Source organism: Electrophorus electricus, chromosome 6, assembly GCF_041902795.1.
Source record: "Electrophorus electricus isolate QZ-2024a chromosome 6, ASM4190279v1, whole genome shotgun sequence".
NCBI lineage: Eukaryota > Metazoa > Chordata > Actinopteri > Gymnotiformes > Gymnotidae > Electrophorus > Electrophorus electricus.
This window is the reverse complement of record NC_137502.1, coordinates 8,634,520-8,660,136: the sequence shown is the minus strand read 5'-3', so window position 1 is coordinate 8,660,136 and position 25,617 is coordinate 8,634,520. Positions and strand designations below refer to the sequence as shown.

At 42.4% G+C, this 25,617-nt stretch overlaps 2 protein-coding genes across 9 annotated transcripts; one reads left to right on the top strand and one right to left on the bottom strand.

Annotated features, from left to right (window-relative positions):
• Positions 1–624: 624 nt before the first annotated feature.
• Positions 625–8,126, bottom strand: LOC113570861 (fibulin-7). 2 transcript variants are annotated; one of them, XM_081716818.1, is made up of 8 exons: positions 7,893–8,126; positions 5,111–5,285; positions 4,791–4,961; positions 3,424–3,549; positions 2,783–2,956; positions 2,497–2,634; positions 2,223–2,358; positions 625–2,020 (listed from the first exon to the last, which is right to left on the bottom strand). In XM_081716818.1, the coding sequence occupies exons 1-8, from the start codon at positions 8,004–8,006 to the stop codon at positions 1,660–1,662; spliced, it is 1,395 nt and encodes a 464-aa protein (XP_081572944.1). In that variant the 5' UTR covers positions 8,007–8,126; the 3' UTR covers positions 625–1,659. The 2 variants fall into 2 exon arrangements, with proteins under 2 accessions (XP_081572944.1, XP_026855342.2); XM_026999541.3 differs by having other exon boundaries at positions 5,111–5,270.
• Positions 8,127–10,253: 2,127 nt separating this feature from the next.
• On the top strand, positions 10,254–23,656 carry LOC113570860 (C-type lectin domain family 18 member A-like). 7 transcript variants are annotated; one of them, XR_014124348.1, is made up of 14 exons: positions 10,254–10,401; positions 11,360–11,451; positions 17,609–17,839; positions 17,975–18,072; positions 18,351–18,472; positions 19,026–19,133; positions 19,267–19,359; positions 19,586–19,692; positions 19,881–20,010; positions 20,498–20,594; positions 20,757–20,831; positions 21,510–21,559; positions 21,713–21,872; positions 22,457–23,656. XR_014124348.1 is itself a non-coding variant. In XM_026999539.3 (12 exons), the coding sequence occupies exons 1-12, from the start codon at positions 10,278–10,280 to the stop codon at positions 22,512–22,514; spliced, it is 1,335 nt and encodes a 444-aa protein (XP_026855340.2). In that variant the 5' UTR covers positions 10,254–10,277; the 3' UTR covers positions 22,515–23,656. The 7 variants fall into 7 exon arrangements, 4 of the variants coding, with proteins under 4 accessions (XP_026855340.2, XP_026855341.2, XP_081572898.1 ...); XR_014124349.1 differs by having other exon boundaries at positions 20,740–20,831; XR_014124347.1 differs by having other exon boundaries at positions 21,510–21,872.
• Positions 23,657–25,617: the final 1,961 nt, after the last annotated feature.

Sequence of the window (25,617 nt, the reverse complement as noted above, 5' to 3'; positions counted from 1 at the left end):
AGCTACATGCACACTGGGCACACTGCCTGCTGGATACTGCTTTCTCCATCAGGAAGGCTGAGCAGTTTATACAGAACCTCCTTGTTTTGTTTCTCTATTGTCCTTTTATTTCATATCGCTTCATTTTCTTTTCTGCTTTTCCCGTTCGGCTTGGTATGGGTCAGAGGGGATGGGCTTTGGCAGATGGGTATTTTATGGGATGTTATGTGACACTGGAGTGAAACATTTTTACCTCCTCCCTCAGACATCTTGCTATTTTGGGTCAGGACGTCTCCGTCATGTAAATGCATTCGCTCTTTCGCATACACACATTTACTGCGAGAGGGCAGTGGATGTGTACCACACACGGCTACGATTTATCACATCTCACTGGATATCTAAATATACCAGAGAGCTCTGCAGCTTTAACCCTGTCCCCTGTATAAATACACAGTAAGTGGCAGGACACATGAGCACAGTACCTCTTTGACTGAGGGCTCTGCTTGCTGCCTCACGGCTAGAAAAGCAGCGCTTTGTGCAGTGCCTAATATCTTCCCCAGAACCTGCTCAGGCTCTCTCCCAGTCGAGGAGTGCCCGCAGAGTTTTTAAGCAGACTTTATCAAAAAGTCACGTTAAAAACAGCCGTTGTTAAGGTTACAGAAAATGTTACCTTTATTTGGGTGATTATTATTGTGAATTTTTTTCAGAATCATACTTTGAGGAACAGAGGAAAATAATGCTTTAAAATAAATAACACCAAAAAGCGTAATACAACTACAGTAATACAATAATACAATAGTAATACAATAATTACTGACATTTGAAGCAATCGAATGTTCAGCTTGGTTTGATAAGTGTAATTACCTCTAAAATTGACCTTTTGTTGAAAATGTACTGGTAATCTAAGAAAGCACAACCCTCACCTAAAGTTGTCAAATGTTTGTTTTTCTAGGTTCATTGCAATTTTACATGTTTTCACAGAGCTCTTCTTTTTCATTTCAATGCTGGCAGCAGTGACTGAAGCTCATGGCAGATACAGTCAGTGAGAACATCCAGCCAAACTATACAGTCATGAAGCTCAGGCAGATACAGTCAGTGAGAACATCCAGCCAAACTATACCAATGCTCGTTTTTTATGCTCTGTGCTACAGAACCCAGGGTCAGGGTTCCTCTCACACAATATTATTTTCAGCGAGAGTTGTACATACTGCTTATACGACTGCGCCACATCCCACATGGTGCCATCTGTTCCTGGGAAGAGATGGACCGGGCTGCTGGGATTCATGTCTGAGGCCCAGCTATACCAAGAGCCTTCCATGGCTGGGTGGCACTGGTTAAATACCCACTGGAGTTGCTTTCCTCACAAAGCAACATCATTTTATTTGGTTACACATATGACAGGAAAACTTGAGTATGGGCCAGAGACCTGCCACAATGGCAAAAGTCTAATGTAGATGGAGAAAAGAAAGTTTAGAAATTTTGGTGTAGCATTTATAAATACACATGCTTTGACATATATAAGCTAGAAGTCTAACTGTATGTGGAACACAATGTTTTCCATTTGAGAAGAACAGAAGAAATGTCCAATCATATGTCTTCTAAACATTCTTGTAATCATTGATACAGGAAGCATGCATTAATGCTTCTGTCACCCCTTACCCCTCGGGAAGTTAGCTCCGGCTAGAACTCGTACTGTGAGACGAAGACCGTTATCTTGGTGATGTAACGGCCCAGCAGTGCCCTCCTTTCCAGCTCGCTCATTTCCACCTCCACATCGAGAACGGCGGGACCCTGCACGGGGCTTACCAGCAGGAGCTCGCCTGTCTGCCGGTCTGAGCGCTGCACAGCAAAGTGGCGGCGGGCGCGTCCCCCGAGCAGCGCGAAACGAAGAGCGTCGCCCATCACCCGCACCGCCGACACCCGGAACATAACACGCGGCGCCGACAGGTTGGACACCACAGACATGTGGTGGTGTGAGATGGCATTGGGTGCCTGTGGGCAGGCCTTATTGTCCACAGGGCACGGGTTCCGCTCACAGCGCCTGGCACCATGCCAACCGGCAGCATAAACAGCCGTTACATTGTAGCATGAATGTTTCAAATCTGTTCAAACCTTCATCATCACTGCATTTTATGCTAATCAAGTATGCAGTATTTGGCATGCTAACACATTTGAAGTCTTTTTAAACAGGGACCCGACAACCAGAGAGCCCTTCATTGACATGTGTGACAACGTATACTTACGTGGGGGAGGTCTTGACGTAAGTTGCATCTCGGAAGCGTGGGCACTCAACTTTAACACACTGAAAGCTTCCATAAGTGTTAACACACAGTTGATCACGGGTGCAGTTGTTCTGCCGAGTGGCGCATTCATCAATGTCTATGAGTAAGAACAATGGGATGGGGGTGGGAAGGATCCAGGCCTTATCCTACTCCATATAACCTGACACAGAGATGCTAACAGCGGCATGCTTGTGGTCGAAGGCTGGAAAAAGATTTCCGGTCCGCAGGGACTCACCTTTGCAGCTTCGGCCATCATGGGTCACGTTGTAGCCAGAGGGGCACGTGCAACGATAGCCACCAGGAGTGTTAACACAGGCGTGCAAACACAAGCGGCCTGCCTGTCCATTATGGAACACTTCACACTCATCAATGTCTGAAAAATACGAAAAGGACATGCACATGGAGTTAAAAAGCATCTTGCGCTCTCTGTTGCTGAGCAAACAGAACATCATTTCCCCCAAACTATGCAAGTGCCTGGGATGTTTTGCTCTAATTTCCTCCATCTACTGCATAGCCCTCACCCGTGCAGATGCTGGTGTCCTGGCCTGAAATGGTGTATCCTGCCTCACAGGTGCAGTGGGTGGTGCTCTGTACCTGGCTGCACTTGGATGGTCGCACGGACCGAGACGGACTTGCTGCGGGATCCGAGGTGGTGGCCGCGGCTCCGGCTGAGATGTTGGTCATGGTGAGAAAAACTGGAGGAAGAGAGCGAGGTGTCCGGAAGGGGAGCACGCAGACGTTTATATTCAGCGGGCTGTCAGTGGCATACACAGCACTGATATATGCACATATGGCGCATGTGAAGATCGGGAATCAGGGAATTGAAAGGAAAACAGCTTCGCTCTGTGTAAGGCTGGCGGTGAAGATAAGCCACAGAGTTAGCAACAGTGGATTGCAGATTACATATCAGTTGGTTTAAAATCGGGTCTCATCAAAACCTTTTGACCCAGTACAGTGGGTCACGGTGTGCAAACCTGTGTATATTCCAGTGGCACTATGAACAGTTTTAGGAGTGAACAGTCAAAATGCAGTCTCTCTCGCTGCAGTTTACTTTAAAACAAACAAGAAAAAAAAAACCTGATTTATTTATTTTTGCTGTTGTTCTGACAGAACTAACATAAAATGTAATGCAGTGGTTCTTCAAGCATCTGAATATACGTACATGTAGGTGTTGGGGATTGGCAGGTGGGCCCAGCCCAACCTTTGGCACATGCACATGTGAATCCATTCACCTCATCTGTGCATGTTCCCGCATTGGCACAGGGTGAGGAAGCACACTCATTTAATTCTGAAAAAAGTGAGAGATTCAGCTATTAATCCAAAACCAACCAGATGCAAACATGCTCTGTAAAAAAAGAGCATCTGTGAGCTCCAAAATGAAAATGTCTGTGTAACGTTATACTATTGATGCAAAGATTAAGTATGCTCAATGCTCTGTGGTTTCAGAGAAAGCTTTCTCTGCTGCTGATGGAGCGTTTGTCAAGCCTAATCAAAATGTTGGCTTGCTGTCTAGAATTAAATGGTCTGTGAAACAATGTAAGGGGCCAAAGTGAAACATTCTATTGAGATGGACCCTAAAGTATAAAAGCCAAGCACAACTCAGTCGTGCTGAAATGCATGTGAAATTGAAAACTCATTTTCCTGAAGGAGAAATGGGGGTGTAAAACAGTAGTTCAGACAGAGAAAAACAATGATCATGCAGAGTGGGAAGGTAGGGTGATGGGTAAAGCAGATAAAAGATGAGTGATGAGGGTGCCGAAGTGTCAGGATGGGGAGGTGGGTGACAGAGAGGAGGAGGTGGGCGACAGAGAGAGAGAGGAGGAGGTGGGCGACAGAGTGAGAGAGGAGGAGGTGGGCGACAGAGTGAGAGAGGAGGAGGTGGGCGACAGAGTGAGAGAGGAGGAGGTGGGCGACAGAGTGAGAGAGGAGGAGGTGGGCGACAGAGAGAGAGAGGAGGAGGTGGGCGACAGAGAGAGAGAGGAGGAGGTGGGCGACAGAGTGAGAGAGGAGGAGGTGGGCGACAGAGTGAGAGAGGAGGAGGTGGGCGACAGAGTGAGAGAGGAGGGGGATGTTGGCAGCAGATTAAGAGAGTAGGGGGAGGTGGGCGACAGAGTGAGAGAGGAGGAGGTGGGTGACAGAGTGAGAGAAGAGGGGGATGTCGGCAGCAGATTAAGAGAGTAGGGGGAGGTGGGCGACAGAGTGAGAGAGGAGGAGGTGGGCGACAGAGTGAGAGAAGAGGGGGATTTGGCAGCAGATTAAGAGAGTAGGGGGAGGTGGGTGAAAGAATGATAGGGGAGGTGGAGGGTGTTGACAGAGTGAGAGAAGAGTGGTGAGGTGAAGTGGGGAACAGAGAGAGAGAGGAGGCGGGAGGTGGGAATAGTCGCCTATAATAGTATCATGTATTTTTCTTTTATTTTAGGTTCACCTTGTATAACATATGGATACATAATGGGGTGTTTAGCCTGCATTAGGCTGCCTACATGTGAGGGACATGCAATGTATGTGATACTATTTTGTATTACAACACACCCTTGCAGACTGGCTGCTGGCCGCTCCAGGTGAGAGACTCCTTACACTGCCGAGTCTCAGAGCCCACAAGCTCATAGCCCAGGTCACACAGGAAGTGAACCTCATGACCCGGCAGCAGAACCTTTCCCAGCTTTCTGCCGTTGATGGGAGCCTCCAGTTTTGTACAGGTACCTGTGCAAAGGCAAAGACTGTGTTTGTGCAGAGCAAGTGTACACGCAGCGCATGATGACGCTCGCACTGTGTTTGGAGCGCCACCCCCTCCACATCACACCCCACTGGACTGTTTGCTCCTGCTGCTGCTAACCATGGGCAGCCCCTACCGTTGCTGGGCCTGGCTGAGCCGTGGGTGGCACCACTCTGCAGTGAGCTCAGCTTCTTCCTCAGAGAGCGGAGGCTTTGCAGGTACGAGGCCTCGTGTGCCGACAGTAGTTTGTGAGCTTGACGGAGGGAACTCTGCAGCTCCTGCGTACCAGGACATTCCTGCAGAAATAGACACTGTTGAATAACACACAGGGAATGGGTCTTGGAGCATCATATTCCCGAATTCCCAAAACCTTCCAAAATGTAGACTTAATGAAATAGAAGGTTTGTCAGATGAATTAGGAAGTTTGAATTTCTTTTCCCCATTTGATGAGCAACAACTGTTAAAGCTATTTCTTCATTTAATTTCTGATATTATTTTTAGCCATGGTGTCGCATTTAATAAGAAAGAAAGGAAAAAAAACCTCCTCAAAACACTCATAGTTCCACCTATAATTACAGATATGCGTGATTGGTGTCACTTAGTCTTGTTCTTGTACTTGACAATAACAAAACTGGGGAAAACTTGTGTGTTTCATTCTATGGAACTTGCCCAGTTGTGAAAGATGCAGTGTTTTGCCTCACTGACATGCATGACGTCACCTGTAAGAGGTGCTGCTCTGTAAATGGAGGTAGAAACTCAAAGCAGTGAAAGGTTGAATTGTACTCACAGGGTGAATGAACAGAGTGTATGAGGGCTTTAACATGCTTGGAGAGAAGGAGGAAATCTAAACGCTTAAAGAAAGGTGGGCAGTCCTGATCTTGGAAGGCAGTCTTTGTTCTACACTATGCTTTAAATCCTCCCTGAATTATCTTTTAACTGCAATGTCCAGTTATCTGAATGTGAGACTATAAATGATTTTGCAAAGCTGGAACCAGTCAGGACCATGTTAAACTGCCAGTCTCTAGCAGGCTACAACATTCTTTAAGGAGGACTGGCATGGACTTGTTTCCCCTGGACCAGCAGTGATTTACCAGAGCACCTGTAAAGTCCAGAATGCTTTCAAGATTGTCTTAAATATTTCTACATTACATAACATTACGTAAGAAGCATAATTAGTTTTTTTTTTCCGGGGGGAGATATAGATGATGCCAACTTCAAATGTTCTTGGAACTACACTCTTGGAATACAGCTGCATCACAGTAATGTAAAAGGAAATGTTATTTCCCTGATAATCTGTAATTTAAGGTAGAACAGGTCAATATTGACCTCTTCATGAAACCTTCAAGCCAATCAAACATAAAAGGTTCCTTGCCTCTCAATGGCTGCCACCGAGGGGAAGTTTACCATGTTTTTTTCTTAAATCCTGTTTCTTTTTTTCTTCTTTCATGTTTAAAAAAAGCCCAAACCCAATTAGTGTTTTCAACTTACAGGCTTTATGCAAGCAAAATAAATATTTGATCATCTTGTGAAAACAGCTAGTTAGTTGATTACGGTGCCGCGAGTGGAGGAACATCAGTAGCCAGGAGTAGTGTGAGAGACTTTTGCATTTAGGCAATACTCTTTTTTAGACCTTCAGCACAACATCATACTTACACTTACTTGGCTCTGATACATTTGTAGGATAGCACAACAGATTAGCATGGCAATTGAAATAGTACTTGGTGTTTGTATAAGAGCATACCTATCATTATGCATTTGTTGACCAGTTAGAATTAGATGTGGCTAGTTGGAAAGACAAAAATCACGATCAGGTTCCAAGATTTCACAGCCCCTAGAGAAATATGAGGGCACATTCCTTACATTGGATTTCCTAAAGCTCATCTTGCAAATACGAAAAACTGAAGTCACTTACAGTTCCTTCATGCCTTTCTAGAGCTTCCTAAACTCAGTAGATGATTGTAATCTGAGGCCAGTGGATGTCATAATGCATTTAGCATGTGTAGACTTCTGTAGAAAATAACAGTGATTAGCTGACTACATCTTTCTCTTCCTCCTGACTTTCTTTCTTTCTTTCTTTCTTTCTTTCTCTCTCTCTCTCTCTCTCTCTCTCTCTCTCTCACGTACACACACACACACACACACACAAAACGAATGAAGTTAGGTACATGGCTTTGACCCCTAACCACCTAATCTGTGCAAACATTTTGCCTGCCAAAACATCATTGAATCTTCATGTATGAAATATATTTCTGTTCATTTGCTTCTTTGTTCAGTCTTCACAAGCAAATGTATAGTTTTATGTTTTGATGTAATCAGGAACAATCTTTTTCACACCAACAAACATACATTTCTTAATTCTAAACGGGGAATACCCATATAGTTTTATTTTTCTGTAGAATCAGCCTTCCAGAAAAGAGACATCAAGACGAACCACAGCCATAAACTTAATATTCCATTGATAAAAACTGAATAAAAACAATAATTAATATAACAAGACCCATGAATGCATTTACATTATAAGATGGGTTTTAATATTTTCTATTTATTTAGAACTTTTGTTCAAGTTGCCTCAGAGATTTTATGTGTGTATGTAAAGTGTAACTCATTCACACATATATTGTATATTGTTGGTTGTCAATATATTAGTCAGTATATTATATTTTGTAAATTCGTGTTTCAATTCAGTCGTTGATTTCTAAGCATTAATACATGAACTACTGATGCTGCTACTAGTAGTACCTATTTATTTACTCGAGATTGGTTTGTGTATTTTACAAAAATGACCAATTAGAACAACGTCAAAAATAAACAGAATAACGTCAGAATAAACACCTAGGTCTTTCAGCCTTGACATGCCTACTAAACCGAAAATGCGAAGCTTTTTTTCAAATTGTTAAAAACTCACCAGGTCCACTCACCTGACCATGGCTATCGCGAGCCTGACAGATACATATTATCAGCAGCGCAATGTAAGGACGCTTCATTTTCCTAATAAAAACGACACGAAGCTGAGGACTACCCGCCAGAATCATATATCAGAAAATGTGGAATCTTGATACACGTCGACAGCTTTTAGCGCTACTTTAAAAATTCAACGAAAACATGAAACTCTATAAACGTAGCGCGATACAGAGAGCTTGGGCCTGCTTTAAGAGCAATCAGAATGAGATGGCCTTCTTGAGGGTACATTTTTATAACCCAGCAACGTAGGCTAATGTTTTTCTTCTTTTCCTTTTTTTTTTTTTTTTTTTTTTTTTTTTTGGAAAGCACATGCCAGATTCTATCCCCATAAAAGCCGCTCAGTTCTGGAGCCTATTTGTTAACTTGAAGAAATATAAAATCCGTTTGTCAACATCTCAGCATGTATGAGTATAATGGATCTCTTTTAATGGGCGAAATAACATGTCACCTTTTTTTTTCTGCACCCGTGCGGTAAGCAGAGTTCGCAATTCGAGAACTTTCCGTGAGATGTGCGATCAGCTTCGCTTCTTGCTGTAGGTCTGGTTCAACTGCAATGTTGTAAGGACGTAACTGTGCGATTCTTCAAGGTAATATATTTCACAGAAAACATAATTTGATTCTGGAATAAAATTCTCATTATTATCTGTGCAGCCTCTTTAGGTGTGGAAGAAAATTATGTCTATGTAAAACAATGTGGCAGTGGGGGGTCCTGGCGTGGCTGGTATTTTACTCATTCACACAGATTACTTCCTTGAACTTTGGCCTTCAGAAACAAGAATGCAATGAGTCTGACCACCTGAGCAAGTTAAGCCCCAGTGTGAAAAGTCTGCCCTCTGCAGGGAGGTCTTTTCTCAGCCATGGTAGGTGTTATGCAAACTGATTTTACTGATCTGATGTTGAAAAAGGGTTATGAGACGTTTTTAACACTTTATTTGTGCCTTCTCCATTTATTTGTAATTTGTTTTTGACCAATATTGTATAATGAGTGATCCATTACATGTGACATAATTGACAACAGTAGTGCATTTGTTTAGGAATGCATATTATTTATAACAGTAATAAAACCTGACATTTGGTTCCTGCTGTAATAAGATCCAGAGCGGAGTTGTTAGTAGAGGATCCTCCTGGATCCCTTTCTCTTCAGGAGCCATGTTGGAACTCATGCTGGAAGCCTCAAGAACTAAAAGTTGCTGTTGTCCCTTCATACAAAATCATCAATCCCGCAGAAGACGTGTATCCGAACTAATTATTGGGAAGAGCCATGTAATTTTATCTTAAAAGCATAATTCAACCTATTAATCAAAAGGAAAGACTTCCTGTGATGTCAAAGAGATCTTCTTTGTATATGATTTCAGAATAAGAGCTTTGGCTCTCACTTCAAGGTGCAAATCAGGCTAGCTCTGAAATATTATATTGAGATGCTCAGACAACCATATTTACTTGCTGTTCCTTAAAGCATTTTACATTGGATTTGATGTGCATGTCTCAGAAACCTCTTTTGTCATCTGTCCAGATGCATTGTCTTCATACAATTTCATGCAAGTTTTTTGCTGAACAAAAAGGTTTGGATGTGTTGGAACTTTTAAGTACTAAAATTGTTTCACTTCACATTCATCAGTTTCCTAAATGAATCAAGGACACTGGGTGCAGAGATATTGATAATGCAAATTAAACATAACGCAGAAGGAACTAGTAGGTCAGATACTTCCAAACCCTTAACCCTTAACCCTGTCAAACCCTTAACCCTACGATCACTGTAAATTGGCTTGAACATTCTTGGGCACTAAGACATCTGTAGCTGAACATGTATAAAAATAATCCACAATTTTGACTGGACCGATATCTACTTTCTCACTAATATCACTTTCCTACAAACGCATAATGTCCTGACATGTAATTTTCACTCAAAGCTGGCAAATATTTTCTGCTTTCTGTATGGGATTAATATTATTGAAGTGTTCTCAACTCGAATGATTTAATGGACTGTGACCAAACTGTGACCAAACTGTATTAAGCTTATTACATATTTCTTCCTCTCTGTTTACAGTGAATGAAGTATAAGGTCATCACTGAGTTTTAGTGAAAAAGCACAGCGTAGCCTATATCCTTAACAAATGAGGAGACCAACAATAAAGTATGTTTATGTTACCTCATGTTACTATTGCACCATCACAATGAAGAACTTTGCGAATAGGAATGAACTGTTGACTGAAACTATGGAAATTAACCGTTGTTAAAGTTGAAAGAGCGAGGGGGCTGGGAAACGGGAGAGGGAGGGAGATAACTGTAGTCACACTTTATGCTGAAGTGCTATTTCTTCGGAACGGTTAAGATATATAGTCATGAGAACTTCGAAAGTCGACCCGTGTTTAACCTCGATAATAATAATTATTCTCCCCGTTCTTAACACTAATGCAAGCCGGACACTTAACGCGAAACGGGTGAGCATGGACCCACCTGCAAAGGGTAAGGTTTACACGCTTGTTTTATCAGAACGGAGTTGGAAAACAATAAACATGTGTTGGAAATGAATCTGTGACACAGACTGTGGTATGATAACTTTAATGACTAAGCTATCATCCTAATCAGACAGAGTTTTTTTAAAGTAAGAAATAAAACCTTGTTTCGCTATGTCTTAACAGAGTTGAAATTAGCGTACTTATAAATGTAGCCGTTCTGTTACAGAAAAAAAAACCTTCAGTCACTAAACGTAATTATGTATAAAGAGTACTTTCATTTAAAGGGGAAAAAAACCTTTGTAGTATATATATTGTCTCTATTTCCATCTGAAGAAAGCCTAACTACAACAGGCCAACCACACAACTGGGTGCGATGTTTCGCCAAAATGTTTAATTTGCTTTTACAGGCCTATGGATTTCCTCGTGCTAAAGTATTCTACTTCACAGTTCCTGCTGCCTGATAGTAATTTTTAACATTTGAATTCTAACTTCAAACGCATTTTTAACCTGAGCTGTTTTATTAAAATATTGGATTGCTGCTACCTTTTCCAGTCCCTAATTAATTTCCGTCAGTTTTGTCGTTTGTCTGCATAGCCTAGTAAGAGAAAACCTAAAATAATGTTTTTTCTTGTTCAATCTACAATATTTAATTTTTAACAGCATAAATAAAACAACTCACATTTTTAGCTGTGTATGTGCTTATATGTTAACGAGTGAAGATTACAAATAAAAATTATTAATATCTAACTATTTAAGTATAATAAACGTAGTAGTGTAGTTCATCGACAGGTTCGTCAGTTTAATGTAAGCAATTTTCCACTGATTGCAGGCTGCACTTTTTCATCAAAATTGTCATCATCACAAACTATTTGACCCTGACCCTGCACACCTCCGACGTGTCTTTGGTCGCCATGGAGATCTCTCCAAGAGAGTAGAATAATTGCGGGTTTTCTTTTATTCTGTAGGGTTTGGCGTGAAGGAGCATTTTCAAATTGTTACACAACACAATAGACTGCGCAGTGGGGTCAACCCCATGGCTGCAAACATGCAGAAAATGGTAAGTTTGCTTTTGTTTGTTAGGGTTTTGTTAATGTACTGTTACATTGGCACAATTCGCCTAATATGAAATCCTAAAATGAAGAATTCAAGGTCACCCCACTGCATGAATTTTTCTTCCAAAATTGTTTTTGAATCTAAAGTACTAGGTTATATATATATATATATATATATGTGTAAGCCTTTGAGGACCTCATTTGCCAAAATGTTTCTTTAAACCTCCATGGATTTCAGGTTAACCTTTTTTCTTTTTTTCATTCTAATAATTTGGGTGGTGATGTTTATTCTTCATTGGTTAACTTTTGTTATGTTTGACTGACTAATTTTTTTTGCTAATTTAAGCTCCACATATTTTTGCCATGTGCACATGGTAGACAAAGCTGAGGGCTAGCTCTCAAACCTGCGCTCACACCATTCTGGTGTGATGCTTTCTGATGGTGCATTCACAGTTTGTCACTGTAGCACCTTACAAAACCATTCAGCACTGAGCCCACCTGAACCAGAGCTCAGGCAGGCATACTCCTCCCTTCTCTTTCCCATGATCTCTTTCCCCCTGCCTCAATTTTTGGGCTGCTGCCAAACCTTGTCATTAGGGCAGTGGGTTAATGAATCATGCCACAGAGACCCCTGAAGTGGTTAGTGTCTACCCACCCTGGCCTCCCAAGAAGCAGCCAAACTCTGAGTCGGATGCGGTTTGTAAACTAATCACCTGCTTAAACAACACAGTTAGTTATAAAAGAAGGACCTTGAATTCTTATTGTCACTACAAATTTCCAGTTACTCCTGAGAGAAGCAGATCGTTTTGGAAACACCTAGTAGGCATTTGTAATGTGACACCAAAGGCGATGGGGTCATTTAGAGGCTATTCTTATTTCAAAATGCAATTGATCCAACAAGTTCCCCTTTTGTGATACATATCTCGTGTTGAGACAGTTATATCATAAACAGTGCTGTGTTACACAGTGGGCAGCTAGCACAGGCACAGTGAAACTATAAGCACAGGTGTTGTAGCAAGGGTGGGCTGGAGTGCTAATCCTGAAGACTCTCCACTATTTCAGCCTTTGCAGTGGATCTGCCTTTATGGACCTCTGCAGGCTGAAAGGGCTTGCCAGAGTTAATACAAACGACCAGCACCGTGACTGAGTCCTTGTGGGCAGCTCATGTCAACAGGCTGAGCTATAGTATATGAACCACATCTGCTCCATTCACCAGCAAGGACTGTTGCATTTTTATTTGCATGCCTTACTGTCAAGCTCTGTGGAAGACTCAATGGACCATTAATTTCTAATGTTCTGCAGTGCCAAAGTGATAATAGCTGTGCCTTTTTGCACAGTCACATTGCCAATGTCTTAAATCAGCTTGATTTAATTACATTTGTTACAGAGGGAACAGTTAACAAAATGTCACCTTTCAAGAACACACTCACTGTTATTGGTCAATAGATCACTGTCAAATGTAGATGCATAACTTTTCTCTTGCTGTCTTCTTTAATAAAGACAAAGTCATACACAGGAAAAGCCTTTCAGAAAGTCAAATGCATAGATGTGTCATGCATAAGACATAATGATATCATCACAAGCACATTGAATTTCACTTGGTATTTCATGTTTGAGTCTTTGCACGGATCATAACGCATAATGAGGTGGTGGATGTGTCGTCATCAGTCTCCATTTTGTATTCAAGCCTGCAGCATTTCAGGTAATTTCTTCGAAGCCTCACAAAGGAGTTTCCGGGGAGTTGAAGAGGGATATTAAAGTGCTTTAGTGATAAATTTGAAAAGGCTTTGGACTGAGGTAGCTTTGTGATTATCGTTCGGGAATATTTGTGCAGGAATCCATAAGCGCAGTCAGACTGTCTGTGGCTGTAAAGAGATTAGAGCCTCACACTGGAGCTCTAAGCCTTCCTTTCATAGAGAGATAAGATTCCCTAATTTCATAAAGTTTCTCAAATGATGGTCCTTTTTTTCCCAGTGACCCCTCTTATAGTGCTTGAAGTGAATGGAGACTGAGAGCATTTGGAATGATGGAGTGTGTAATGAGAAAAGAAGAGTTGAGGGCAGTGTGTATTTGTATACACACACACACACACACACATACATACACATACATACATATATATATATATATACATACACACACACACACACACACACGTACATATATAGGTGAGTGTGTGCGCTTGTGAGAGAGAGATAGAGAGAGAATGGAAGAGAGTGAGGGTATTTGTAAGGAGGAAGATTACGCTTTCAAACTTCAGTTGAGAAATAATGAACGCGAGGCTATTTCCTCAGATCTGCCTGGAGTGGGAAATGGAATATTGAAAGAGAGAAGGGACTTTGTTGTGTGTCCTTCTCTGTGTTCCTCTCCATGTGTAGCTTAGACCTAAAAAGGAATTTAGGAATTTTTGCAAATGTATAAAAAACTCCATGAAATATCTAATTTACATATCTAATTTACATTTGCACCATTTGGTATGACCCTCCAAACTAAGCTCATTTGCATCCTGTTTCCTTTAATCATCCTTGAGATGTCTCTGGATCTTGACTGCAATCCATCTGTGGCAAATTCAATTAATTAGACCTGATTTAGAAAGGCAGAGACCTGCCTAAATAAGGTCCCATAGTTCACAGTGTATCTCAGACCAAATAACAAGCCCTGAATTGCAAAGAAACCTATAGACTTCTGAAGAAGACTTGTGTCAAGGGATAGATCTACGGAAGATTATCAAAAAATTAAAAATTTCTGAAGCATTGAAAGTTATCAGAAGCATGGTAGGCTCCATCACTGTAAAATGAGGGAAGCTGGAATCACCACATCTTTTAGGCAAGAATGGGAGGGAGGTCACAGGGGTCTCTAAGAACCCAGCGGCAAGCCCGAGCATCATGGAGCCCATGCAAGAGATGTAAGAACCTGCCAGAAGGACATCCATCTCTGCAGTAGTCCATCAATTATATGGTCGAGTGACTAGCTGGTTAGCAATCTTGAGGGATCTGACAGCCTGCGTAGAATTTGCCATATGGCATGTAAAGAGGATCCTGAGAGCATGAAGACAAACTTCTTGGACTGATTAGCAAGTGTTTTGTCACCAGGTACCACTCATTCCTAATATTATCCATAAGGCAAATCCTGGTGATGGTAGATGATGTGGGTATGCTTCTCAGTGGCAGGGACTGGACGGCTGAAAAGGACAGAAGAAATGGTGATCTGAGCCAAATACAGAGGTTTGTAAAAACGTTCCAGAGTGCAGATGACCTCAGACTGAGGTGGTGGTTTGTACATCTATTGTACATGACTCTGTCCTGAAACATACAGACAAATTGGTGCTGCACAAGTCAGGTCCATGGAGGTCAGGTCCTTGAGTGGCTCAGGCAAAGGTCAGACGTTAATCCCTTTGAAAATCTTTAAATCTGAAGGTAGTGAGAGGACCTTGAAAGCATCTATGAGGAAGAATGGGAGAAAATAGCTTAATCCACAAAGGCAAAAGTGGTTGAAGCAAACCCAATAAACCTCCAATCTGTAATCATTGCCAAAGTGCTTCTACAAAGTAAAGGGGCTGAATACTTGAGATTATTAAAAAAATCTTCATGAAATTTGCAACAATTCTTATTGTATAAGTCTTAAAAAACAAAGTGTGGAAAAGTTAATATTTAAATAATGTCATATATGGCAAGCTAGTTAATCAAACAACAGTTTTATTAAATTTTCTTTTTTTAGATTCTGACATGTGAAGTGACATTGTAGTTAATCTTTTCTAAAGGGGATATCAGAGTTTGACTCACTTAAAAGGCCAGAGGGACCAATCACTTCTAATTAGTCTGCAACATCACAGAAATGTTACCTGTTACAATGCAGTGTATTTGTACTATATAATAATAAAGGAATGGTTTGTACAGCAACATGCTAAATTGCAAATTGGTTATTTCTTAGATCATCAGTGTAGCACTGGCTGCGCAGGAAGAAGGGACAGGGGCAGTATTGTATGAGCGAGCAGTATTTATTACTGAACCAGGAATACAAACAAAACCAGAGAAATAAACCATGTGACACCATCGTATATAACTTCTTGGACCGTGTGTCATCTGATACAGGAAATAAGCTCACTCGTTGCTGAGGGAGTCCTCTCTGGAATCAGTCAACTGAAAGAAAAACCAGCATTTAAGCAGGCTACGCATGATTAGGCGCAGGTGCACCCAATGTCAATTAGCCGCTGATTTACCCTGACAGTCACTCTGTCCCGCAGATGACGCTCAGCCACACTCTTGCTTCCACAGTCAGCCTCTCTTATTTATTGTGCGGGAGAAACTATGTTAACAGTTTAAAAATAATTTTGAGTTATCTACCAGTCCATTTAGATGCAATTTATTTTTGGAAAGAATGTGTTTATTCACCCGTTATCATCTACAGTAGACGTCAGATGCGTTGGTCTGGTATCGATATCTTTGAGTAGGAAATAGATTGTTAATTTGTTAACACACAGGCAGGTGTTTTCTCCCACTGTGAGCAGAACTAAATGCACGCTGTCGGTCCGTAAGGAGGTCTGTCTCTGTTGAGGATGCCTGTGGGGTGCCCGAGAGCTGGCAGTATCGCTACACTTCACAGAGAGGCAGTGTGGAAAGACATGGCAGGATGGGGCAGGCTGCCACTAAAGGAGTTTCCTCTCACTCTATAGCTCTCTCTGTAGCGTGGGTGGGAACAGGATGGCTCGGATGACTTGGCTGCTGATTTGTGCCAGTAAGCACCAACTGTATTCTCCACCTCTCTCCACTCCCTGCCTTCCACAGTCTGTATCTTGGGTTGGCTGAAATGGGACCCTTTCTTGGGGGGCCCGCTGTGAAACCACATCTGCAGAAACATCCCTTGATTTCACGCTAGGTTCTGGAGTGGTGACAGCCATTACCATGGGAACGTGGTACTGCCCAAGCGTAGCTGCTACTTCCCAACCGTGTCGTATTTTTGACCACATAGACACTCTGCTGTCAGAGGGGGTCAGAGGGGGAGATCAGGTCAAGCGGATTACTTAGAAATGGGCACATCCTGTGGCTTTACTAGAATAAGGTTATGAAGTAAAGAAGTAAGATAAAGGGGGAGAAGTCATATGCCAGTGAGCATAAATTGCATAATGTGATCCTTGTGGAAGCATACACTTCCTGTCATTCAAAGGTTCTGGCTATTGATCTGACAGCAGCTGTAGGGGAACCAGGAGTCCTGCTGTCCAAATCATACAAAGTTTGCTGTTTGTTCATCACATGTTCCTCCTGAGCTGTTCAATCTTAGATTTGCTCTTGTGATATAGTTCCCAGTAGCCTCATCCTGACCACCGTCGTTCTTTACCACAAGCATCTCCAGTTTCACCACCTCTCTTGTGATCCCCTCAGCTCAAGAAGAGGAATCCCTCACCTCTTGGCTCCTCACGTTCATCCTCAGTTTACAGTTCAGTGTTGCTCTTCATGAAGCATAGATCACCATCTGTGAGCTAATATAAGAAGGGTTTGAGTGTTTGATTTATCTAACGGAATCTACAGTTTTGAACAATCTCAAAGAGGCTAGATTTCATACAGACACTTACCACATCATTTTGTTATTTATTCCTTACAACCAAATTTACTTTTAAAGCACAGCTGTTGTACCTTATCTTAGCTTGGCTGCTGTTCCCCAGTGTAGTTAATCTAGGCATTGCAGAATTGATGAAAACTTGTCTTATTAGCCAGCTATTGTCACCTTGCAGCCTTTTATGTGTTTTGACAAAGCCCAATGTTAGATTTATTTAAGCTTTCCAGATGTATCTGGAGACCAATCTGTGCATGTTGCTGCACACTGTAGCAGATGAAATGTGTTCCTTCTCTGCCTTCCTCATAAGGGGCAGTTAGATGAAATGTGTGTTATACCCTCACCCATGAGGCCTTACCAGATTCTTGTGTGCACACCAGCCACTTAGGCTGTCCCAAAGGCCCCTGCCCCCTGGAAAGAGTTTAGAACCTCTTAATAACCTAGTTGCAGTTAGTGATCCCTTTTCATCAAACCTAGGCTTTTTGGGGAACACTTGTATACATCCTGCAAATACTGAGTAATGTGAAGGCTCAGTAGTTGCATTTCTTTATAGAAATGATTTAAAGTGTTCTGCTGGGTATGTGAATTGTTTTTATCTGTCATTTGTTTCAGGAGTGGAGTGAGACGCTAGCAGTGCTGGCTCAGCAAAGAGCAGAGACTTGCTTAAAGGATGGTGTTGGATCAATAGAAAGGATGGAGCATGCTGGGTGGAACATCCAGCAGTCTCCGCACGGGGCCACTTCCTACACTGACATCATCAACTCTTGGTTCCAAGAGGGTCAGGATTACAACTACCAGAGTGGTCAGTGCAGGAACAATCGCACCTGCACGCATTACACGCAAGTAAGTTGTCCGATTTGGACAGCAGAAGAAACCAAACAGCAGATTTTCTTAACAAATATAACTGATAGTCTAAGATTTTGCTGAGTGTTGACAACTATTACAACATAATATGTCTTATGTCTTCCTGGGTATCAGCTGGTGTGGGCTACCTCAAATCACATGGGCTGTGCCCTGCATGTGTGTGGGACTGGAGCAGGGCTCTGGGACTTATTTATCTGTGCATACTCCCCTGGGTAAGAGAGTTTACAGTTTGCCATGTGTGATTTTGTCATGTCATGTGCACATGCTGTTGCTCCATTCATGTGTAACCATGTATTTATGCACTTAAATAAATCGTTTGTATCTTGAAACCTTGCGTTTCATCACCATCTTAGCGTCTGACCTTTTTTCTCAAAAAATCACCTTTGTATGTAGCACTGAAGTCTGGAAGCAGCTCAGGCTGAGCACTGGTGGTTGGTTATAGTCTTGGTAAACAAGCAGCTGGCTCAGACCTCTTGCTCTTCGTGTACAGGGGAAACTGGGAGGTGAATGGCAGGCGTGTGGCACCCTATAAAGCAGGAGCTTACTGTTCACTCTGTACTTCCTCCATGTCTGGTTGCTTGCGCCTCTGGGACCACGTCGGCGGCTTGTGTGGTGAGAGCACTGTGGATCCCACTGCAGGCTCCTGACCAATAGGTGGTGGGCTACCATAAAATGCTTAGTCAAAATTTCAATTTGTTCAAAAATATTCAATGCTAGGCTCAGCAAAAAGAAAGAAAAATGTACATTAGATACATTTAAACCTGCATTATCCTCCTTGAGCTTCTATTCATAAAAATTGTCCTTAACTGCCATTATAAAATTTGTTGTCTTTAGTCAGTATAATCTTTGTTCATGCTTTTTGTTCAGCCTTTATTCATTTTGAGATAAGAATGTCTTGGTATCATTGGATTAGATGGACTATTTATTTCATGGTATTTATAGTTAATGAAGTTCACCCAGCCTTTATAATTAATAGGACTTATTACTTCACTTATTGCAATGTTAAATAACTCTTAACTTGCATTTTAGGTGCCTTTGGAGAATGTTTCTTTTATTTTGTTTAGTAATAAAGAAGCCTGTCATCATTTAAGGTAGACCCCATCTTTTTCTGTGCTTGGCTTTGGATTCTTCTCGTCGTCCCTGTTTTGTGTGTGTGGGGTTTCAGAGACCCCACGGAACCCATGCCGGATGAGCTGCAGCCCACACGGGCAGCTGAATGTCTCCTCATGCCAGTGTTACTGCGCACCCTCATTCACAGGCCGCTTTTGCCAAGGTGACCGTCCTGGTTTGCAGCATCTGGGGCCACCCTTGTCTGTCTGTCCATGCGAGTGTGCCACCCCCCACCCCCCCTCCGTCCTTGGGCCTGAGTGATCTTTTGGTGACGCTGGCCTGTACTTGTGTTGCAGTGCGCTGCAGCGTGCGGTGTGTGCACGGGAGGTACAGGCGTGAGGAGTGCTCCTGCCTATGTCACGCGGGTTACGGCGGAGCTCAGTGCGCAGGTGAGCACTCCAACAGTCACGCCGTCCTGCCGTTATTTCTCACTGGGGGCTTTGCTCATTTGCTAAGCCATTGACTATCACCTTGGCTGAGACCGTATTCTAATTTGCCCCCGTTCACTGATCCCTCCTGCGCCAACCAGATCCTCTCCCAGTTTAACTCTGAGCCAGAATGAATCCTCGCCTTTGAAGGCTGTTTGCTTACGCCTCCTCTGTTGCTGTTCTGTAGAGAAGCTGAGCTTTCCCTACCATAACTGTGACATGCAGATAGATGGCAAATGCTTTATGGTATCCTCCGAAGCTGAGACATACTACACAGCCAAGCTGCGCTGTCAGGTGAGAAAGATTACAAACAGATGGATCTTATCGTCCATATGCCTGTGACTCTACACTTACATTTCCTGTGTGTGTGTGTGTGTGTGTGCATGTGTGTCAGTACACTTAGTTTATGTCAGCCCTCTGAAATAGGCATTAGGGGCTTTCTCTGACACACATGAAGGCTGGAAGTATGTTTTTGCTTGCAGGAAAAAGGAGGCATTCTTGCTCAGGTGTCCAATCAGAAGGTCCAGGACATCATGGCCTTTTACCTCAGTCAGCTGGAGAGCTCCAATGACGTCACCGACCCTGACTTTGACACCCGCAACTTTTGGATAGGTGAGCATACTTTAGCTGAACAGCTGAGCATTTAGGTTTTGTGTGAATTATATCTAACTAATAATATCTAATATCTAACTGTTAATCATTTTGGTGTTAATCTGCTTAAGGTTATGTGAGAGAGTAAATAAATAAATAAATACATAAAGAAACAGTAGCAGTCCAAGTTGCATGTATGGCATTCCTTTGCAAAGATATTTATGTTCCTAAGCAGAAGTGAAACATTCTCAGGTGAAGTTAGCTTGAATCAAATTGTAAGGAAACAGAGCAGTTTTTTTCAGATCTTTTTAATAAAGCCACCAGCAAGGGAATTTCAGAGCAATGTATGAGAATGTAAAAGCACAGTTCAATACAGCATTCTCTACTTTATTTGGTCACTTTTCACAGTCTCCATAGAATACTTTTGTCCTTTTCAAAGGTTTTTGCTCATCTGAACGTTTGTTTAGAGCCCTAAATAACTACGCGTTCTTGTTTCTTCATAAATCAGGTCTGACTTATAAACTTGTGAAAGACTCATTCCGCTGGGACACAGGGGAGGCTCCTTCATTCACTAGCTTTGCTTTTGGACAGCCAGACAATCATGGGTGAGATGCTGCAACACGATGAAATTTGAAGATATGTTGTAATTGACTAAGGTTAAGACACTGGGTTATATTGGCCATAATACCAAGGAGCTGTAGTGTTAGTGTTTGACCATTGGGTGTCCCTCTTCTCTCTCTCTGACATGAGCTTTGGGAATTGTGTAGAGTTGCAAGCATCCAGTGCTTTCAATTGGAACGACCAACGCTGCAAGATTCGCAACAGATACATCTGTCAATTTGGTGAGTACCTAAATTCTCCTCGGTGTGCTTCACATATCTGTCTTTGGAAGTAAGGGGTAATGTAAGGAGAGGACCATTTTTAAACCATTTTGGTAGTATTTGAAACTACTTGGCAACATTTAACACTGATTAGGAGACCATCATTAAAACTTAAACATTTTTTAATTAAAATTTCTTCCTGTGCAGTGTCTGTTTTAAGAAAACATGCAAAAGAGCTTATCTTGAAGTCAAGGCTAGGGGTAGGGAGAACCGAAGCCAAACCTTTTGAAAATCTATCCAGATAAATCCCAGGCATGAACAAAGATAAGCCTGGAAGATTCTGCCTGTTAAGGTCATGAAGCAGCACAGGCATCGAAGCAGCACTGGAATAAAAGCAGAGCTGGTCCTGAAGCAGAGCAGGTTCTGGAGCAGAGCAGGTCCTGAAGCAGCGTAGGTGATGAAGCAATGTGGGGGTCAAAGTGGTGTGGGAGTCAAAGCAGCACAGTAGTCAAAAGCAGCATGGGAAGGAGTTGAAGCAAAGCGCATGTCAAAGTAGTGCAGGGGTTGGAGCAGGTGCTATCACAGCCATTTAGTGGCTGGTTCACAGGTGCTAAAGTGGACCGTTTAAACCCAAAGACAGCACATAAACCCAAGCAGCATTTTAGCTACTCTTTTGCTCTCCCCTTTATGAGCCTTTAGGTTTATGAGCGCAGACATCCCAGCCATGACAGTATCATCACACTCAGCAGGTATCTGTGGCATTCATCATAAAGTGCTTTTCAGGATCAATATATGCCACTCCTCCAGTGGAACCCTCACAGGATCTTTCAGTGCACCGTGATTAGAACTTATGTGTTTTATCTTGTTTGGCTTTGATCTATTTTTTTGCTTTGTTTATGCAGTGGTTATTGATTAAGGGATGGGGTGTGATTTAATGCAGTCATTGTTGCCACGGTGACACATTAACAACACGTTGTTGGAAAGCTCTTAATCTTAAGAGAGCTGATTGGTGGGAAATGATTGTCTGCAATGAGCAGAGTGTTGGATGCACATGCTCTGCTGGTAAGTACAAAGACACACACACACAAAGCAGAATCAGACATTACGAGTGCATTCAGTGGAGCAACAAATTGTGTTAAGAAAAGAGTCTGACTGGGATTAATTGCTTTTGGTCTGTCTGTATCCACCCCCTGCCAAGCGAATGGGGGTCCTACATTCACACTCACTGTTAATTGGCATTGAAGCGATAAGTGGTAAACAAGTAGCCTGGGGAGGTCATTCAGAACCACACAGAGTTGCTATGTAGGACAGAGTGCATTAGAAACCCATATCTATCCACCTTATAGGTTGCCTTGTTTTATTAGGGCCTGACACTGCCAAGTGTGTTGTGTTTATAGAGTTGTAACCATGCCCATTATGGAGCCAAGCGTTACTAAGAACAGTAGCACTGTCATGTTTTAATATGGAGAGCCCTTGTCATATTTTATACCAGTCTAACAGGAGAGGCTTTATGAGGAAGGGATTGGTTATATTTTGCTTACAATATCTTTTGCAAAATTTATTTCCTATAAATCACACACAAATAGAACCCAGTGGATTAAAGAGGATTTGTGTGTATGTGTTTGTGTGTGTGTGTTCACATGCAGGTCCAGAGCATGTTGCCCCATGGGAGTTTGTCCACTGAAACCTGTAAATGATTCCTGACAGCAGCAGAAGACCACTGCCCCAGGGCTGCTAGCTCACCTGGACTGCATTAGGTGTTTGGAGTGCAGGTGTAGAACTTTTCATTGCTGCAGCAGCAACTCTGTTGGTTTCTCCTGTCCCCCTGCCCATATCCTCATGGAAGTGTGTGCACCAGGGAGCCCAGGCTGCAAATGAGGAGCCTTTGTTCACAGGCAGTGCACTGTCACCAGCATTGATTCTGGGAAAAAAAAAAAAAAAAGACCTTAGTAAAGCCTAATCTAGTTGTTCAGACTGCCTGTGCATTCTGCAGGAAGTCCCCTGGTTCAGTATATACTCTTCTCTATGTGTGTTTGTGGGCTGGTAGCACGCAATGGTTCTGCTCTCTGTAGAACCTTCATCAGCCATGGTGCACCTTCATACATATTAATGCACTGATAAACACATGGCTGATCAGCCAAGTACTCTCTCTCTCTCTCTCTTGCTGTCTCCCTGCCTGTCTCTCTCTGCCTGTCTCTCTGCCTGTCTCTCTCTGCCTTCCTCCCCTGCCTTCCCACCATATTTCTGCCTCTTGCTTTCCCCATCTCCTCAATGTCAACATATACCCCACAGTATTATATATACACAGTCTCTTTAGCGCTGCCTTATTGCCTAACTCACTGTTGCTGATCCTACTAGTCGTAAAAAAAATAAAATAAACAGCCCTCAGTTATTTGGCATGTTTGCAAATGTGTATTTATCTACCATAGTCCTATCTACAGTGAGTCTTTCTGTTTTTTTAAATAAATAATCCCATGATCGAACCATTCTCTCTTTGTGTTCCTGCCTGGGGCACGTGACCGAACGCAGCCTGTGTGTATGAGCTGTCACCAGCTGCTGCGGCACACAGACAGCCTCGCAGATCCTAAACACCTGTTTGCATGCAGGTAAAGGAAACTGGTTTATGTTTATTATATAGATTTTATGTTTTCACCAAATGTTCTGTCATTATGTATATTAGAGATTTTGATGCGGTTTAGTGTTTTGTTTTTTGGATGAACAATACATTTTGTACTGAACTGTTTCTGATTAGTATTTGTGTGCTACAGTACATTCTAAAACTGCAAAATGACTACTGCTTTTTGTACTTCTGGACTGCTGAATGACAAATGATGCTGGTGTATTAAAGGGAGACATTTTCACTTTTATTTGTCTTTGTGTTTGGTACCTGATGCATTATATTTATGAGTGTTTGGAAACTTTGTTTGGTGTCCTTGAGAAGGTTTGTCTCTGTGTGTGCACATATTTTAATATTTGAGAGCTCAATATAAGGTTCTCTTCCACATTGTCTATTAAGATGGAGCCCCATACTGAGGTGATTTGAAGCACAGGACTGTGGGAGGGTTATAATGACCGACAGCATCACTGAGCTGATGTGCATTTGTGTTTGATAAAAGTTAAAAGGTAAAAAAAAAATCACTTGTTGGTATATGTATGATTTGTTGCAGTCTTTGTGTGTGTGTGTGTGTGTGTGTGTGTGTGTGTGTGTGCATGCATGTGCATGTGTGTGTCCATGTCCCAACTGAGCACATGCTAAATATCTTGATCAGCTGGGCAGGTGTGTGAGTAAAGGTTCATAAATCACCATCTCATTACATGGGGCATTCCATATGATCTTAAATGACCACTGTAGTCTTCCTGTTGGGTATGCATCATAAGATATGACAGCTCTAAATGTAAAGTTATGAAGATCAGTGTGGCTGTGCACACACTGCAGCTTATTTGCGTATCTATGTGTGTGCTTGTAGAGCAGTTAAGGAGACTTGTCTTGCCCATGAAAATCACGATCATAATTTATGCACAGGAGTTATTTCTAACAACATTCTTCCTCTTCTGTGTTGATTCTGTGCAGCACAGATAATAAAAACAAATTCACTTGACATGAGTCTACTCCTCTCCGTCTCTCTCCAACTCCAGTCCAAAATCAATTACACTCCACGGGCCAATAATCTAGTGCCTGCCCCCCAGCGCACCCTTATCTCCCTCTCAATGCCAGATAGAAAATAACAAATTACTGCAGATAATTCAGAGGCTGCTAGTGCTGCTTGCTGCTTCTGCATTGGATCGTCAGTTTTGTGGTGTGTGGCTGAGTTAGGCAGGCTACATCACTCCAGTTTCCGTCGCTCACCCACATAAGACATTACTTCTCTCACTCACTCTCTCTCTCCATCTCTCTCCCCCTCTATCTCTCTCTCTCTTCTCTCTCCTCTTCGCTTCTTTTACTTCTTCAGTGTTCTAGTGCTTTCTGGCCATTATAGCCAATGCAATGTTCTTTTCAATTTTTTGAGTGTCTTGGAAAAAAATGTGGCGGATGTTTGGAAACAGATTAGAATGGCTTGGGAAAACATCAGTCTGCTGCACATTCAGGATACAGTAATGTAAATGTATAGGGCATGTCTTCAATATTTCATAACTGAGGTTCTCCATTCATGGGTTTATTTGTCAATCAGCTGTATTAGACACACTATGAACCCATGTGGGCTTTAGGTGCCAATTTCATTTTATCTTAGAGATGTGGAAGGAATGGCATAAGGATTATTCACACTGCAGAGCACAGAATGCCCCAGTGATGTGGTTCACTGCTTTGTTGGGAAGAGACTGGGACTGTCATGCATTTATTAATTCACCTAACTCTGCTTGTATACTGACTTTGGGCTCTTCAGTTTTTAGGTTTATTGGTGAAATCAGTACCATGGGGTGATGTATATTAAACTAGTGCATGCACCCCAAAATACACCACTCTTTCTTGAACTCTGTGTGTGTGTCTGTGTGCGTGCATGCGTGTGCGTGTGCATGCGTGCGTGTGTGTGTGCGTGTGTGGGTTGACTGCGCATGTGGGTCCACATGTGTGCAGACTTGCAACTGGTGCTGCATGTGCAGACACACACACTGTACATAAACAGTGGCAGGTGGCAGTCCTAGCAGAGGGCCAGTGTGACAGCGGCCGGGTGCTGGGCCGTGCTGGCCACCTGATAAGGTGCAGAAAAGATGGTTTCAGAATGAAAGGCACCAGAGGCAGGGACATTGGAATTAGCTCCTATTGTCATGGTAATGACTGTGATATTTTTCACCTCCAGCCGACATGGAC

Excerpts from the sequence above, each read along its gene's own strand:
- LOC113570861 (XM_081716818.1), bottom strand. The coding sequence starts at position 8,006 with ATGATTCTGGCGGGTAGTCCTCAGCTTCGTGTCGTTTTTATTAGGAAA. Across the intron at positions 5,286-7,892 it reads CTCGCGATAGCCATGGTCAG|TGTCTATTTCTGCAGGAATG; the intron begins GTGAGTGGACCT and ends GTTATTCAACAG. Across the intron at positions 4,962-5,110 it reads CTCAGCCAGGCCCAGCAACG|GTACCTGTACAAAACTGGAG; the intron begins GTAGGGGCTGCC and ends GCCTTTGCACAG.
- LOC113570860 (XM_081716772.1), top strand. The coding sequence starts at position 10,278 with ATGAGAACTTCGAAAGTCGACCCGTGTTTAACCTCGATAATAATAATT. Across the intron at positions 10,402-11,359 it reads CATGGACCCACCTGCAAAGG|GGTTTGGCGTGAAGGAGCAT; the intron begins GTAAGGTTTACA and ends TTTATTCTGTAG. Across the intron at positions 20,011-20,497 it reads CACCCGCAACTTTTGGATAG|GTCTGACTTATAAACTTGTG; the intron begins GTGAGCATACTT and ends TTCATAAATCAG.